Genomic DNA, 17,355 nt, shown 5'->3' with positions numbered 1-17,355 from the left:
TCATTTCCTTTCATCAATGTCGATGAACATCGTTTCTAATTGAAGTCACAGTTCATATAACCGGCATGTAAGATGTATCTACAATGTCATTGTCGGAGTTGATTAAACCTGTGGCACCCTACTCCAAATGTTTCCGCTCCGCGCTCTGTACGCCATCATTTCATGTTTGACACTTGGGTTTCCCGCCTCTTTCCTCTCTCTTTCATAATCGAACAGGGAAGATCCGCGGAAGACCTGAGATTCTCTGGATGTTCCATGATTTGGAGAGGCACAGCAAACTAATCTCACCTCAAACATACTCGCACGTGTATCCTCCAAACGGAAAGAAGCTACAAAAGCTCATTAGTTGTAGCCATCTTCCGCCATTCTCTGTGCCGTCTTCGCGCGCAGAGCGGACATAAAGACAAGCAAATCGTCTGTAATTGCCCGCCTCTAGATAAGAGCGAGATAAATATAAACATAGCCGAGGGAGGGCACAAGCAGCAAGCAACTCCCCTGAAGATAAACATGAAAAAAATAGTGGATTGGGAAATTTTCTGGAAGCAGTCGTAGAATTTGAATCATGAGACATGAGTCTCTGATTGCGTTGGACATCGGCAGTGATTTCATCGTCATCTCGGTAAAATGAACGACGTTCTCAAGCGAGCTCTGTAAACATTATGACAGGGAGCGGAAACCAGAGGCTCTCAAACGCGCCCCGCAAATCCAGCTTATCCAAGGCCGTATGAGAGTCACAAGGGATCCTCAATATGCAACACCCTCTCTTTTACTCTACACTTTCCCCTCTCTCTCTCTCCCTCTACATTACTGAGAAAGTTGGATATAATTTAAATTTTTAGGATAGATCTATAAATACGGACCTTTCCTCATTTATAAAGAGTAGCAACCAAGTTTTGTTTTAAAAGAGTAATCTCCGGTTTCGTTTCGAGTCTCTGGAGTCGAGTCTTGATTTCTCGCTCCGACGGCTGGGGTTACTCTGGCTTCCAACCTGGACCCTGGGTTCAATTATTATTCGTCTTCAATTGGTCGACATCTTCACCAATCCTTTCAGATTTTACACCATTCCTGTCTCTCGTGGATATCGGATCGTTACTGGAGTGGTCGCCATCATCAAGAAAATATATCGCGATTGCCCTTTTCCGACGTTCATCCAGAATTCCGAGGGAGCTGCGACTGTCACTTGTTATCTTGTTCAAGGTCATGCCGGCGTTTCAGTTGTGTTAAATTCGGTAGGTTTGTGTAAAAAAAAAACTGCATTGCATATCTGTACAATTGTCATTGCTTGCAGAGAGAGCTGGGCAAACAGTAATATTACTTGACGCCTTATCGACCGTATTCATAGGGCACTCTGTTTTCCGGAAATTGTAAAAAAGAAATTTGTTGAAAATCTACCCCGAAAATCAGATTTATGCAAATCTCTCTCCAATGTCTCGTTGCTGCGTAGGCTAGGCCTGTTTTTCCTGACTGGGTTTTATCACGAGGTCGAGTGAAACATTCAATATGCCATGACAAGGATTCGACAGGAAAAAAAATTATCTCTGTCTTTCTTTTTCTTTTGGTCATGTTTTGAATGAATGTTTGAATGAAAAAAATACAATTGAGAAAGTGTGGGGAAGGAGAGAACGTTCTGCAAAAAAAGTGAAAATTATTTTAGAGTAGGGGATGGTAAGATTGGCCCCTCAGCTTCCACTCTCCTTCACCCCTATCTCTCTTCTCCTCTCTCACAGTCTCTCTCTCTATCTCCCCTTCTCTCTCCTCGATCATATTGACACTTGGAGGGACTTAATTGTAACCTTGGCTGACGATGCGAATCTCCAGTTTGCCTCCCATCCACGACTCAGCTGTTGCAAGGCGCATCAATACAGCTGACGCAATCCCAATTTCTGTAGGTTACTCGAAATTGACACATTTTATATCCTCCCAATTTGCCGTTGCGATTTATGTTTTTTGAGCTTTTATTATATTGATTTGTGTCACTTCGTTTGTCTTCCTCCCTCGCGAACAGAGACGAGTTTCTCCTAATTCGGCAGCTGAAAGGGAGATTTTCGAAACAGATCTTCGAATCCTAGAGAAATCTTTTCTAAGCTATGTGGTGGGCCCACTTGCGTTGAGTCGTGCACGGATGCACGAAGGGGGAGGCGGCTCACATAAAAAAGTTCTTTTGTAAATAGTAAGATTTTAAAGATTTTCCCCTTTTCACTAATGTCATGAAACATTGTTTATTTTTAGATAGCAACATGAGGGGCGAACAAATCCTCTTCATGGTGGGATGTGGATTAATCCCTTTGAATCTTTTACAATCGCTTCGCAACATTCTCTAATTCTTTAACCAATGTTTTGTTGCTTGTTTTCTTTTTTTTTGTAGGTGAATTTTGATACCCTGCATCTCGTTGTGACCGTGGATCGTCGTCATCATTTCTGATTGTCTTGGCGATGGATGTCGGAGGTGACTCATCTCGTTGGATGGTGGTCAACGGCACCGGTGGTGGTGTGAATGGGAACGGTAGTGGCCAGCATCCCAATGGGGGTTCTGGTGTCGGTAGCGGTGGTGGTGGTGGTGGTAGTGGTGGAACTGGCTCTGCAACAGATACCAGTGGCCACTACGGTAGCCTCGCTCACCATCACGGTTCTCTGTCGGGCACCACCGCCGGAGTTACGGGGGATCGCATCCCGTCCGCTCACTCCTCATCATCCGTAGCTCCTCTTCATCTAGGCGACTCCGCACAATTTGGTGTCTCGCATCATGATGAGGTAAGGATCTTTGATATATATACAGTAACATAAACTATTCATGTTGGATTGGTGATGGATGTATAAATGTGCCTACCAAAGTTATTAAAATGATTAATGACAAGTAATCTTAACTCCTATTTCGATCAGATGCCCATTTAAATAGTCTCCGTAGCCTTTGTAGGAAAATAGTCCAATTAATGCAACACGTTAAATCTTTCCAATCATAAAAGGTTAACTTTAAAGACTAAGTAATACACCAGAGTCATGGGGTATGGGGTATCAAACGACAAGGTGGGAACATTCAGGACAACTTGTGATTGTTAAAAGGGCCTCTGTCAAATTCCAATCAACTTATTCGCAACATTCAAGAATGTAAGCTGTGGTTGTTTGAAAATAGGAGTAAATACATTTCAGCTTCGATTTGTATAATATGTCATTTGATATTTTGTAAGTGTCTTGATCATTGGACACTTATCATTGTGCGCTCTTTACTTTTGAAATTTGTCTATTATCTTAACATGTTTGAACATATATACATGTTTTAAGATAAATACATGATATTGCTACTCAAACATACAATAATTAAAATCAGATGACTTACCCATGGCTGCTGTAAATTGTACATTTACCCTTTTACATTTCAACAGTTGTAATGAGTGTAATGATGTTGACCACATTGATGAAGCTCTACATAGCAATTACTACAATTTTCTCAGTAAGCTTGATGAGTGACATTTGGATTCTCGTCCCTAAAAATTGAATTATAGTTTTGCAATTAATCTTTACCACTCTTTTCGCTTTCTACTGCTTTTCTACTTTTTTTTACCACTGTGCCTAATCCCATTGACCAATTTGATAATGTATCTCCCTTAGGGTTGGACACCTTATGTGTGTTTTTTAACATAGATTCCATTCAAATAAATTTCTAACAATAATAGATGTAAAATTTTGAGTTTCAGGTAATGTAGTCCCACATTACATACAGTGCTTAATTCTGAGTAGATTACACTTCAATGAGAATTGCTCAGTTTCTGAACAATTTCGTGATTCCAATACCTAGCATATAGGCCTACAACATAGTTATTAAATTCAATTTACTTGCTAAAAAGGCTTTATTTTTAATATGCATATTTCGATTTTGAGGCAGCTTCTTTGTCAAAATAATTTATCAGAACCCCACTTGAGCTTTAAGTTAGAAGAAAGTGGCATCTTCTGACATGTATCGGGAAGCTGTTTGATGAAATTACCTCAACAACTTCCCCCAAATAACGCAACAGTCAGTACCAATAATGAGGATAAGGGAAAATTCAAATGGGGAAAAAATGCTCGAAAATGCTCCCTATACCGGTGAATGCAATAAGCCGTTTGTAGGCCTATTTATTTTTAAATGTAAATGGACACATCGAATTTGAAACAATGCAATAAATTATAAAATATTAGTAATAGTAATGTCGTATGAGAAATACCAAGGAGTTCGGAGCCTCCATGGATATACAGATATTTTATTGTTTCTTATGTTTTTTTTTTAATTTTCACAAAACTCACGATATTGGAAACTATATTTCAATGATCGTGAAAAAGCGAAAGAGAGGATCGTGAGAAAATCTTCTACATGGTTTAATTCTTCAACTCTTGTACCGATATGCAGATGTAAAAAATAATAATCGTAATATTCTAAAAAGGATAGAATTCATGTGTATATAGATATTTGGAATTTCATTACCAACAAAATCATATATTAATTTACTAACCTAATTTCTCAATTTCTTTACCTAAAAATGACGCTCATGAGATGTGAATTGTGGGTGGTATCGTATAGCGATTATGAGCGAGGTCATATTGGATCTACATCTTTGCAAAATAGGAGTGTTCGCGTGACAGATTTCGTAAAAATAGTGGAGTGTTATGAGTGGGTTATATGAAATGATGACAAATGCTGAACTTGAGCGTCTCATTAATGAGTCTCTTTTGCCATTGTGACGTAATGCGGTGGTTAGGCTAATTGATATGCCGAAGGAAACGTTAATAATATGCTGCAGTTCATGGATAATGTTTAGAATGATTATCATGTATAAGAAACATGTGTTCGTCATTGACGTTATATACAGTGGAGAGAAGCTGGTTTAAAAAGAGTAAGAGAAAAGAGAGAAATAGATAGAAAGGAAGAGAGAAAGAGAGATATGGATGGATAGATTAACATATAGATGAGATAGGGTTATAGGATAGAGAAAGGGGGGTGCACTTTGCTCATCTCACCTGATTGCTAAAAAGCATAGGCACTTGTGGGGAATAAGAGGACGAACGACTTTATGTCATCTCCGAGAGACCAAATAACGGAAAATACCTTACCAAAGGGCATGAATTTAGATTCTGAACCTCATTCGAATTCTCTGTGAAAAATAGAATTTTGATATGACTTCTTGAGCGCCATTCGATTTGGAGTACAATTTACTATACTGTGGTAAGAGAAATATTTTTGTTTTGCTCTACATAGGTGTATCAGCTTTTTCTAGATATGTTTTATTATTTTTAGAGAGTAGTATTAATGACCCAGTTTTTATCCTATATCATTTATAAGAACGCAACTAAAAGACATGTCTGTAAAATTAATATAGCAAGGTTGGACCTAAAAAGGTTTGGAACGTCAGTAGCAATCCCACAAAACTACTGCCACCCAGTCAACAGTTAGTGTCGAAAGTATGTATGTCTATGCCTTGTCCAAATGATTTCTGCAGTTTTATTTGTACTGTCTAGAAAATATATGTGCTGTGACGAGATTTTTGCGGATTTCTGTGCTGTGACGACCAAGAGATAACCGATCTCTGCCCTAATTTTTCATTATTTATTTAATCCAACATTGTCGTCCCTACATAGTTTTACACCGGTTGCTCAAATTTATTTACACAGACATGAAAAGGTAGATGGTAAGTTCATTGCCAATTGCATTTTGATGAATGGCGCCAAAACGATTCCCCTTTAGGTGGACTGGAGAGTGACGAAATCGTGTTGATTAATTTAAAGGACAAGTCCACCCCAACAAAAACTTGATTCGAATAAAAAGAGAAAAATTCAACAAGCATAACACTGAAAATTTCATCAAAATCGGATGTAAAATAAGAAAGTTATGACTTTTTAAAGTTTCGCTTCATTTCACAAAAGAGTTATTTGCACATCCCGGTCGGTATGCAAATGAGGGAACTGATGACATCACTCACTCACTATTTCTTTTGTATTTTATTATATGAATTATGAAATATTTTGATTTTCTCGTCATTGTCATGTGAAATGAAGTTTCATTCCTCCCCGAATACGTGGAATTCCATTATTTTAACATATTGTGGTTCAGGCAAGGAGGTCCTAATCGTCAAATTCGTAAAAATTGAAATATTGTGTAATTCAAACAATAAAAAACAAAAGAAATAGTGAGTGAGTGACATCATCGACTCTCTAATTTGGATGTAGCTGGCTCGTTCATATAACTATTTTGTTAAAAATAAGCGAAACTTTGAAATGTCATAACTTTCTTATTTTACATCCGATTTTGATGAAATTTTCAGCATTGTGCTTGTCTGATTTTTCTCTATTGATTCAAATCAACATTTTGTTGGGGTGGACTTGACCTTTAATGAGACTAATCGATTAATCACCTATTGCGACAACGAAATCATGGGTTTACCTGAAGCAATAGTAATATTTCATGGGCATCCTATCTCGGTTGATCCACTCTGCCACTCCGTAAATTGGCAACAGATAGTGACAAACCTGTGTAAACATGAAGTTGCCAATATTTTCCGCCGCATCTGACCGACAAATCAGACAGGCTTATTACTTTGGCCACTACACCTGTTGGAAATCCGGTGTAATCTTGCTATTTTCAAACCTTTGTGGTTTCGTATTGCATTTGTCAATGCCGAAGAATCTTTCGATAATGTATGGTGTGAATATTCATTTACTGTACAGATGTTTTGGGGTTTTATTAGAAATACATAGTAATGTGAAACTCATATTTGGAAACATTGCAAGAAATTCCATATCCTAAAGACCATGGAAAAAGTTAAGGAGTCTAAAGAAATGATGACATATGTTCTCTTTCTACAACCATCTTTATCGTAACTTGATGGCAATACACTGATTTCATCAGGTTATCGGCATTTAAGTGTTTTAAGTACACTATTGGCGAGTTGAATGTAGCCTACCTGTAATATTGACTTCTTTTCTTGTTGTTGAGAGTAACGATCCTCACAATTAATGAATAATCTTGGAAGTGAATTTTTTTTTGTATAAAGTATCTTTTATATATGAACCATCTTTAGAGTACTGAATATTTTCTCCGAGAGATTCAACGTGCCAATACGTTTTTAAACATTTTACATGCCCCATAATATAACCATACGGGGCATTTCAGTAAAATGAGAATAGGGATTTTGTTTGGCAGTTTTCTAATTTGGGATTACGTCCCTCATCGCTAAATGTTTTATGCGGATTCTTTTTTCGTAAACTATTGATTAATTGCTTATTGATTGTATTTATTTTTTACAGTGGTTTCCAACAAAGATAGAATGACTTTCACTTTCATTTTATTAGCACTATCTACAGTATATAGATGCATGAGCCAGTTGTTAGTGGACCAATAAATAAATAATTGTATAGTGACTGCACTACGAGTGTGGATTTTCTAGTTCAAATTTAAACTAGAAAATCAGCACTCGTAGTGCAGTCACTATACAATCACCGTAAGTGCTAAATTAGCACTTCATTTTTTACAGTGTGTATATGCGTTATTTCACCTCCTTGGTCTTGGTCTAAACTGCATTTTCATTCTTTTTTACGCTTAAAAAAAGAATGAATTCTGACTGTTGCGATATTTTACACTGTACAAAATGAAGTGCTAATTTAGCACTTACAGTGCTTGTATAGTGACTGCACTACGAGTGCTGATTTTTTTGTTCAAATTTAAACTAGAAAATCAGCACTCGCAGTGCAGTCACTATACAAGCACTTCAAGTGCTAAAATGGCAGTTCATTTTTTACAGTGTAATTTAAAATTTCAGATACTGTTTGATTGTCAGGTATTTTCCAGAAATATTGTTTGTGAATATTGAAATGTGCAATAATAGTAGGCAGGCAAGTGATAACAGATATACCATTCTATTCCTTAACAAAATGATAAAGGCTCTTTAAAATTATCCTAACATATTACAGATGAACACACGATTATAACTCATTTTGAATTTAAAAAAATATCGATTAATAAAACATCGGATATTAATTTAATTAAACGGAAAGTGCTAAATAAATGAGATTGTAACGAAGCGTCAAATCGATAACATGGCTTTAAGATATCCATGGGAAAATCCATGGGAAAATATAATTAATGTTTTATTTTAGAATTATGATAAAAAGAAACATGATACAGAAAATATGTTGCCTTGTGATAGTCCTATTATAATACACTCTAAAAAAGGTTTAACCAACATTGGGTAAAATGGGAACATGAATGTCGGTTGGGTAAAAATATATTTTACGCAATGTTGCGTTGAAATAGCCCATATATGGGGTAAAAAATACCCAGCAAACATGAATGTTTCCTTTTCCCTCATATTGGGTAAAATTTTACTCGGTGTTTTTAGTGTGTAACGATGACCATTTGGCGCTCTACATTCCTTTAATAGGAAACCGTCGAAAAGAAATCTAATCATCAATAAATATTAACTCAATCTAATTTCTAATTGGTCTTTATGAATACAAAATTAGAATGAGAAGTAAAGATTATTGAATAGACGATAGAATGAGAGAAACATTTATATTGTCTATACAGTATTCATGCGTAGCCTACTTACAACTCCTCATCATTTACCTCAACCCTCGCCCTATTTATCTGCATGACCACGCCTGAATCCACCTCTCAATATTAGTGGAGGGGGGGGGGGGTTATTTGGAAGGTGCCCTTAGAGTTTAAAACAATGACAAGTTATAATTGATGCGATTTATGACCCCAATCATTACGTGTCATTGACGTCTGGAGTACAAGCAAGTCAACCGTTGAGAGTCGGCTGCTGCGTCGGTGTGGGGTTACACCAGAATACATCATCGTTTCTCATCGCTCCTCAAAGTCAACAACAATCACTTGTTTTCTTTCCCCTTATATTCTCCTTATTCCTCCAATAATTCTTCTCATTCCAAACTCCTATTGAAAGCGCCACAGACATAGGGCCTACGTAAATCATATTCTATATACCCGATAAATTTGTTGTCCAATAACCCGATACAGAAATGCAAGGACAGATGCCTTAAGATTAAATGGCGTGATTGTCGTATAACATGATTTTAAAAGTAGATAAATTATTCGCATCGTTAATGTTAAATCGCCCCAAGTGATCCCCTCACATCGCGAATGAATATAGTCTCATTAAGATGATATATGATTTGCTACCTATAATCTAATGATCTAATGTCCATTTATTAGGTATTATTAGGTACAAGCTCAAAAAGTAGTTAAGATCGCTACATTGTTGTGCGACAAATAATGAATTTGTCGAGAATTGCTTGGGATAAATATTCAATGAGAATAAATAAATCATGTTTAGTATTTAGCTTACATAAATTGGTTGAATCATGTGAATATGCTGGGTAATATAGGTGAAAATATATTTTTCCCATATGAAAAAAAGTTATACCCTTTGTTTTTAGAGATTTGGGGCAGTTAGATAGCACACTCTAAAACAATCAAATTCAAATTTGAAAAGACAAATCATTAAAGTGGCACAAAGAATTCTTGTCAAAATTTATACATTCTATTCGTTGAATTTTAAAGACAAGAGAATTATGTTTATGTTGTATTGCTTTATTAAACTATTGTTCTGGGTTCTCGATATCATGTGAGTAGATTGTTTTAGAGCGCATGTAATACCGTAATAGCTCATTATCAATTCAATTGCGGGCAAGCACGTATTCGGGACGGTTGATACAGGTGAAATATAACCCAAAAAAAACTTGGGGCAACAATATCGATTTATGAAATATCTCAGACATCTAAATGATATATCCATATTATTTAAATGTATTTTGTTCAACCGGAAAACAAACTTGTCCAGTTGTTCTCCCAGGAGACATTGTCTCCTAACATTACGATTTGATGATAATTATACACTGCTTCCAGGGCAATAGGGAAAGATATTAAATGGATGTTTTGTTGTTCCCCTCAATTTGTTTGTCATCGGCCGGTTATATCTGTCCGTCCAATCTGCCCCCGATCGTTCAGCGGTTGTAATAAGGCAGCGGAAATTGTTGTGAGACAAGGGTTCCTGCTGAGGTTTCCCTCGGCCAGAACTCCCGGCTGACGGCTCAGCTGGGGCCCCGCCTCGACATCATGCATGCTGCCATATAGTCGTGAATCTGCTTGTTTGAAGATTGAGATCCAATGTCTCACCAAAAAGTCAGGTCAACTGAGCTGGCTTGACCTGACTTAAACGTAATACGAATGATAGCAAGGGAAATATAAATGTTATTTTGTAAACATTCGAGAATAGGCGAATATAGGCTGTGGAAGAACATTCTTTATTCTCTAAACATATAGTGAATGATTGATTTCGTTTTTTTTTTACCCCTCAAAAGTGCCTGCGAATGGAATAGCAATTTAAATATGCAAACATATATAAATGTATATATATATATATATATATATATATATATATCACAATTCAGCCTGGAAAACCCCTTTAAAAGATACATGACAATTATGGCGATGGGCGATGACTCCCCCAACAATTTAACATTAAAATACTACTTATTATGTCCCATATATTGTATGGTCTAAATCTAAAACAAAATCTCATCCCGCGCTTTGCGCTGGTTTACTTTGATCTTATTGAAAACGTGCATTAATGCAAAATTCCTTTTCATTTTCCAAGAATATATACTGTATGAGGAAGTACATTCATGTATATTGCTGATAATTATGATTATTGATACATCAACGTGCATAACTCTTCAAAAAAAACTCTATAATAAAAACAACGCTTTGTACTGAAACGCTTCTCATATCATATATAAAATTTGAAATTGATATCAAGGCATTAATTGATTTTATGATGAGGAATAAATTTCGAGTGAAAAAAATTACTTAGGTCTATGTTTCAAAACATCTTATAGCACTGACCCACATTCTATTTGTTAAGCTATACCACTGGTCTATATATCATTCGGTACATATATAACAGTTCATATCATTATCAACACCAAAAGAATCTTTAACACCAATTAGTGTGGCTCGCCATGTTTACCGGGTGTTAATTTGATAGTCTTGTATATACATTCGAGTAAGACGCGAAATATTTCCGCTCGCCGTCAAATAGTATACTTCTACAACGTTGCTATAACGGATGTCTTTAATTGCCTCATCAGATATCAAACCAACAATATTTAGTAATTTTATCTTTTCCCTCTTTTTACTACCATGGCAGGATCGCGCCAATTGGAACGGGAAATGTTCTTGTCTGCATTTCAAATATCCACAGTGTTGGTTGAGCAGAAAGCGCGAACGATATTTGAAAAGCTAAATATGTAAGAAGATAATACATCATGATAACATATATATTATGGTGTCTTTGAATGAAACAAAATAAAATGTTGTAAATATTTAATTATATTTTTTATATTATTTTACATTATTTCATAGGCCAGCGCTTTCTTACATGCATATCCACTTGGGACAATCCTTTCTTGAGCATTTTACCGAACATATCACTTTGTAGAAAAAAAAATTGTAAAACGAAGTAATTCAATTTCTATAGATTCTTCAAATCTCATGTCTTTAGTATATCTTTCAAATTTTATTTCAACCCACCCCCCCCCCCCCCAATTTTCTATTACCCACGCTTGTATTGTAAATATAGTTCACCATACGTAATACTAACACTGTCCCGTGCCAAACTTTCGCGACACCAGCGTCGTTGCTTGGCAACAATAGCGCACATGTGGTTGGTCGAATGTTTGTTGTGACGTCACAGCGGTCAGCTGACTGTTACATGGTCTTTGGAGGACGTTCGTGAGTAACAGAAAGCTTGCTTGTCCGTTGATGAAAGATTCATCCTCTGCAAGTTTGTTGGTCCCCCTTCCCCCTATTGCTTGTACTTATACTCAGACTGATACAGAGTCAATTCAATTTTTTTTTAAATACTTTTTTTAAAATTATCTTGAAAGCTTTGATATATGTGCATAGTATTAGTTGTCCCTTGTCAATGCATTTTGTTTTTCATTTCGTTAAAGACCAATTATCCATTTTTTCCCTCTATTTTAAAGTCAGCTATGATTTAGTGTTGAACGTGTCACAGCCTTACTGGATATTCGGAACAAATAATCCACATTTTTACATGGTCATCTACATCAACAGGCAACATAATTTTTTGTAAAACTAAATTGAAAGAAAAGCTAATTTGCAATGGATCCCGATTATAGTATTAATCTTTCTCTAACTATTTCTTGATTATAGTATTACTCTTTCTCTAACTATTTCTTTATTCTTTCTTTGGTGACATATTTTGGTCTCTCGTAGTCTCTCTCTCTCTCTCCCTTTCTTTTCATCTTTCTCATTTCCATCTATCAATCATGCCAAGGTATTTTTAGCCCCCTATCCATTACCATCGAGCCAAGGTAATAGTGTGAGCAAACTTTTATAGAGTCAAGTTTGGAACTCTATCTGATATTTGTAAAGTAATAGAATATCCTATCTGCGTCATCATCGATTTTGGTGCTAGGACGGGAAAGCGTCGTCGTCTTCGTTACGACACGAGACGCGATGATTTGTCATTCCGCTGGTCGAGATTTCTAGGTTAACTCATCGAGGTTTGAAACGTACAATCGTTGTGATTCATCAGAGAGGGACAGAGAGACAGAGAGAGAGAGAAAGAGAGGAGTGAGATGATTCATGACTGATATTATCCAAAATATCTTTGAAAATAACAAATTTTAACTTTAGCGCGCAAAAACTAGATATTTAAGTGCATTGAGTGTGAACTAGTGTACTGGTGACGGATTTGGTTAAATTAAGTATTCCAGTCAACGAAGTTAAAATGTGATTTAGTAGAACTTTTATTCGTTCTTTTGTGGTTCAATAACAAGCTACATTAAATGAAATAAATCATTCTTGACCCTATTGCACACAATTTTATAGAACGATTTAGCGTCTTTCACTATAACCATACAAAAAGTAAGCTATGTCTTAAAATCATCTCTTATCGTAACTTCGATAACTGTAATGGCCTATTTTGGGGATGTGGATGTGTTTGGGGGCCCTCGTACTTTGAATCTAGATGAACTTCAAAGAGCTTGAAACAAACCTTCTTTTGATCACTTTTATTCTTCCCGAGCCGCGTTGCTCCCACTATCAAATTCTAAGTGAGTGCCTTACTAATATTTCAAGCCCGGTGTAGAACGGGACACTATACTTTCACTCCACTTTATCCACGCGGCGCTCTTGCGTTCTGTGCTTCTTCTTTTTCAAATTCAGTGACAAGAAGATCAGATAAAACTCGTCTCTGATTCCAAGATAAAGCCTCCACGCAGGTAACTGAATCAAAACTTAAAAGCTTAAGGAGAAAAATGTCTTTGTTGCCTCAAATGCGCATTATTAGCAAAGGCTGTCAATCATAAGCCAATTCGAATATGTCTAAATTACTCTAGCGTTAAAATAATTTAGAAGCAATTCGTTTTATCAAAGGAAGTCTTAGTCGTTTTAGCATTTGTAATGACATAAAACAGTACAACACGCACCCCCCAGGGCCCCCCACACATATATATATACATATATATATATATATATATATATATATATATATATATGTGTGTGTGTGTGTGTGTGTGTGTTCACTTCTGTTTTGTACTTTTTGTTACCCTTTATTTACTTCAATGTTATTACGACTTCATTTGTATGGTTTTGTTTGTTTCAATACATGCCGAAAGCTAGCCATTAAATGAGATACGATTGAAAGCTACGTCTAGCGTCCACGCCTAGATTCTTTGACATATATACATATAATTATATATATATCGCAAACTTTCGTGACTGCAATAGTCTATTTGGTGATATATTTGTGTACACTTATCTTTTTTAATGGCCAAACTGTAAATTGTGAGTTAAGTTTATGTTGATTTCATTGTGAGCGCCTTGAGGACTATTATTACCATGATTACTCTGGATATGTTTTGCGCATTACAAAGTTATATAAGAAATAAAATATACGACAGATAGTATAGGTCTAAATAAAAATGAAACTGGTAAACAATAACTTGGTCATGAATAGACGAAAAAAACTTTTCATAATACAAACGAAAAATAGAATGTGAATATTATATAAAATAAGATTTTGTGAGGATTTAAGATTAGTTTTCATTTAGATTCGGTTTAAAAATAATATACTCTGGTAGGTTTTTCAAGTTGCCTTGGATAATTCTAAAGCATCTTACAATGACTTTTACGTAATCAAAATTTCAAGATATGAATTTCATTAATCATTCATGTATTGCGTAAAGTTTGAACTTTCAACATATACGCATCTGCCTTGTCTTCCATTTCAGTAATTTCCTCTAAAAATGTCTTATTACAAACAAAATGACATTATAAGTCCATCAAAACTCTTCAAAGAGGAGGCACATCCCTTGTAATTATACGTGTCAGTTTCTCACTACATGCAAATTCCATTTTTTTTAAGTGACATGTAATTGCGTTAAGGGATGGGTATATTAATATCGCGCTTCTCTGGATATCTTGCCCTAATTGTCATTTTAATTAGGAACACCTGAGTGAAATATTAATAAAAGTAGCACAATTAGCATATCAAAGTCGCTGCGATGGGTTCTACTTTTTCAGGTGATGTAGATACAAGGTCATTTATATAGAAACCTACATTCAAGGATGTATTTATTTATTTTGTCTAGTTTCAGTAGTCTTTTTATTTATTCATTCAGTCTGAGTCGAGCTATTTAAAGGGGTTTTAAAAACCATTAAATATTTTTATTTGTATTTATCGATATTCTGAAATAGCATGAATAGGGTGTATATCTTTTCACTATCGAATAATACTCTTCTAAATGCTTTGTCAGTATGTTAACAGATAAAAGTAGAAACATGCACAGAAGTGCATAATACACACACACAAACACACACACACACACATATATATATATATATATATATATACATACATACATATATAATATAGAAGAGGCCAACAAAACAAAAAGTTTGAAACACACTTGAGTTTACTTACGCACATACGCCCATGCATACACACAAACGAAAAAAAAAATAAAGAACCTCAAGAAATTTGCATTTCTCAAAATAAACTAATCAGATTTTAATTAAAAAAAAATAACGATACTTAAACACTGATTGATTTGGTCATTCGCATGGCTCTGATGAAGTCTTATATGATAACTAAATCACAGAGAAATATACATAGGGGGAGGGGATGGGGAGCCCTAATGATGAGATTCCGCCAAGTTTGCAGATTTTCAGAAGAAATAAGATGTCCTTAAATGTGAACATATTTTGCAAAGTTTCTAAACTTCACGGGTATTCCTCTAGATTTAGAGAATGAAAATTTATATGTAATAAACCGATTTAACAATGGATATATTTAAAGAGAAGATTCACAATAAAAACTATGTTGCTACTAAAATAAATTGGTCAAAATAAATGATGTATTTATGAATATATGTCCGACGGGATGAAATGTCAAGACCAACCAAATAATTGGTTAAAATTCACCTTAGTTTCGCTTGATTTTGAACATTTGTTCTCGGTCTTACATACATTCACCAACGGAATGATTTCTTTCCTATCCGTTTAAAGAGTGTTATTATAGACATACATCGTCATAATTTCGTGATTTTAGAGCACAGAACCAAGTAACATATTTTTAATTCAATAGGCTTAAGGATAATCTGAAAAGTTTTGTCCTTATTTCATTAAACGCAGTATGATCACTGTGGAAATAAATCTGAACTTCTGACACGCGCACATTGGGAGAAAATAAACTCATTTCAAGTGTAAATGGCGGGGTAGAATTACATTTGTAATTCGGCTCAAATCCCTTCCCAAAGACCTGCGATCTTGCAGAATAAGCGGCGAGATTAACGAAAATATAGAAGTTAGTCGAGGAAATGAATTTAGTCAGTGAATGGATTGAAGGCGAATGGATTCAGCTGTTATGATGTGCATTGACTCTGTACTAAGCGCTGAAGATTACGAGCGGGGGACGCTATTTTTTCTTTCACTTCATAAAAAAAAAACTCTTCCTCTCGTATTTAATCCCACAGATTCATGCCCCTTATAAAAAACCATTCACGGCCCTTAATTTATCAGATTGTTGTGTTGACATATATGAGAGAACAAATGTTTTGTGATTTTAACATGAGATGAGACCCTGAGAATAAATTGTTAACGCCTCCTCAAATAATAATTTATGTTAATTAACAAAGTTTTTAAATACAAATTATTTCGAATTGTTAATACTAATTTTGAGGAATTAGGTCAATTAAATTAAAATTAAACAATGAAAAACTATCATATTTCCCCGGTTTATATTGAATTATTACAAGAAAGACATTTTACCCTATAGAGTAAAGTCTTCCTTTGCTATAGGTGTACTTTTCAAAATTGAATAAATTAAAAGATATAATTGATCAAAGTAAAAAAAATTTAATTGATATTCATCACCAAAGCGATAGATCTGGAGGTGGGGAAATATGTCTTAAAAGTGAGGAATATAGTTTTCATTATTTAAAAAATATCTTGACAATGCTACGAAGTTCCTTAAAAAAATGCACATAACAAATAATTCTTGGGGCTTTAGATAATTGGAAAAAAGAGGAAACGAGTGTATTGGTGTTTTTTTTTGTTATTTTGATAATAGATCGCTCAATTTGAAATATCGAATTCCATTTGAGCGATAAGGCAACATCTGTTTAAATTCAATGTCATATTTGATCTCTTTTTGTGCTCCGGGAATCACTAATTAGCAAATTGATGACTCAAAGAAAGAACAATTGATTGGAAATATGTATTGTTTTCGTCAAGAAAAGACTTTTTGCCATATTTTAAAGACGTATTCCGCAAAAAATGAATATTTTAACAAACGCAGAAATGATAAACAATGGTGTTTTTTTTTTCATTTCGGACTATATAATATAAAAAATACTTTCAATCTGTAACTTAATTCTTCATTCGCTGCTCCCACCAAACACGTTGATATTCCAATATAATATAAAATATTGTGTATACGTTTATATGTGGTATTAACACAACACATCTAAATCATTTTAACGTTCTTCATTAACTGAATATTCTTATTTTGTCGTTCCATATTTTATTTTTTCATTATATTTTATGCACCTTTTCTCGTTTTGTAAATATGCTTTGCAATTAATTCCAATGTATTTAGGGTATTACTAGTATACAAACCGTCTCATATTTAAACAATATACAATTAAATATTCTTTAATATTATAATGCTTTAAGTTTTTCAAGCGAGAAAATACAACTCGCAACAAAATTCAAAGGAGACAACACAAACAGTAACGAAAGATAATACCTTAATCTTGTGCTGCATTCCTTTTTTTTTA

At 34.9% G+C, this 17,355-nt stretch overlaps 1 protein-coding gene across 1 annotated transcript in view; it reads left to right on the top strand.

Moving 5' to 3' along the window:
• The first annotated feature begins 2,433 nt into the window (after nucleotides 1–2,433).
• Nucleotides 2,434–17,355, top strand: part of LOC129255953 (trans-acting T-cell-specific transcription factor GATA-3-like) — a 50,525-nt gene continuing 35,603 nt past the window's right edge. Inside the window, exon 1 of the mRNA XM_054894269.2 lies at nucleotides 2,434–2,751. Coding sequence (XP_054750244.2) covers nucleotides 2,434–2,751 — 318 coding nt within the window. The remainder of the gene's footprint in view (nucleotides 2,752–17,355) is intronic.

Source organism: Lytechinus pictus, chromosome 3 (assembly GCF_037042905.1).
Source record: "Lytechinus pictus isolate F3 Inbred chromosome 3, Lp3.0, whole genome shotgun sequence".
In the NCBI taxonomy this organism is placed as follows: domain Eukaryota; kingdom Metazoa; phylum Echinodermata; class Echinoidea; order Temnopleuroida; family Toxopneustidae; genus Lytechinus; species Lytechinus pictus.
This window is presented reverse-complemented; position numbering and strand designations above follow the sequence as displayed.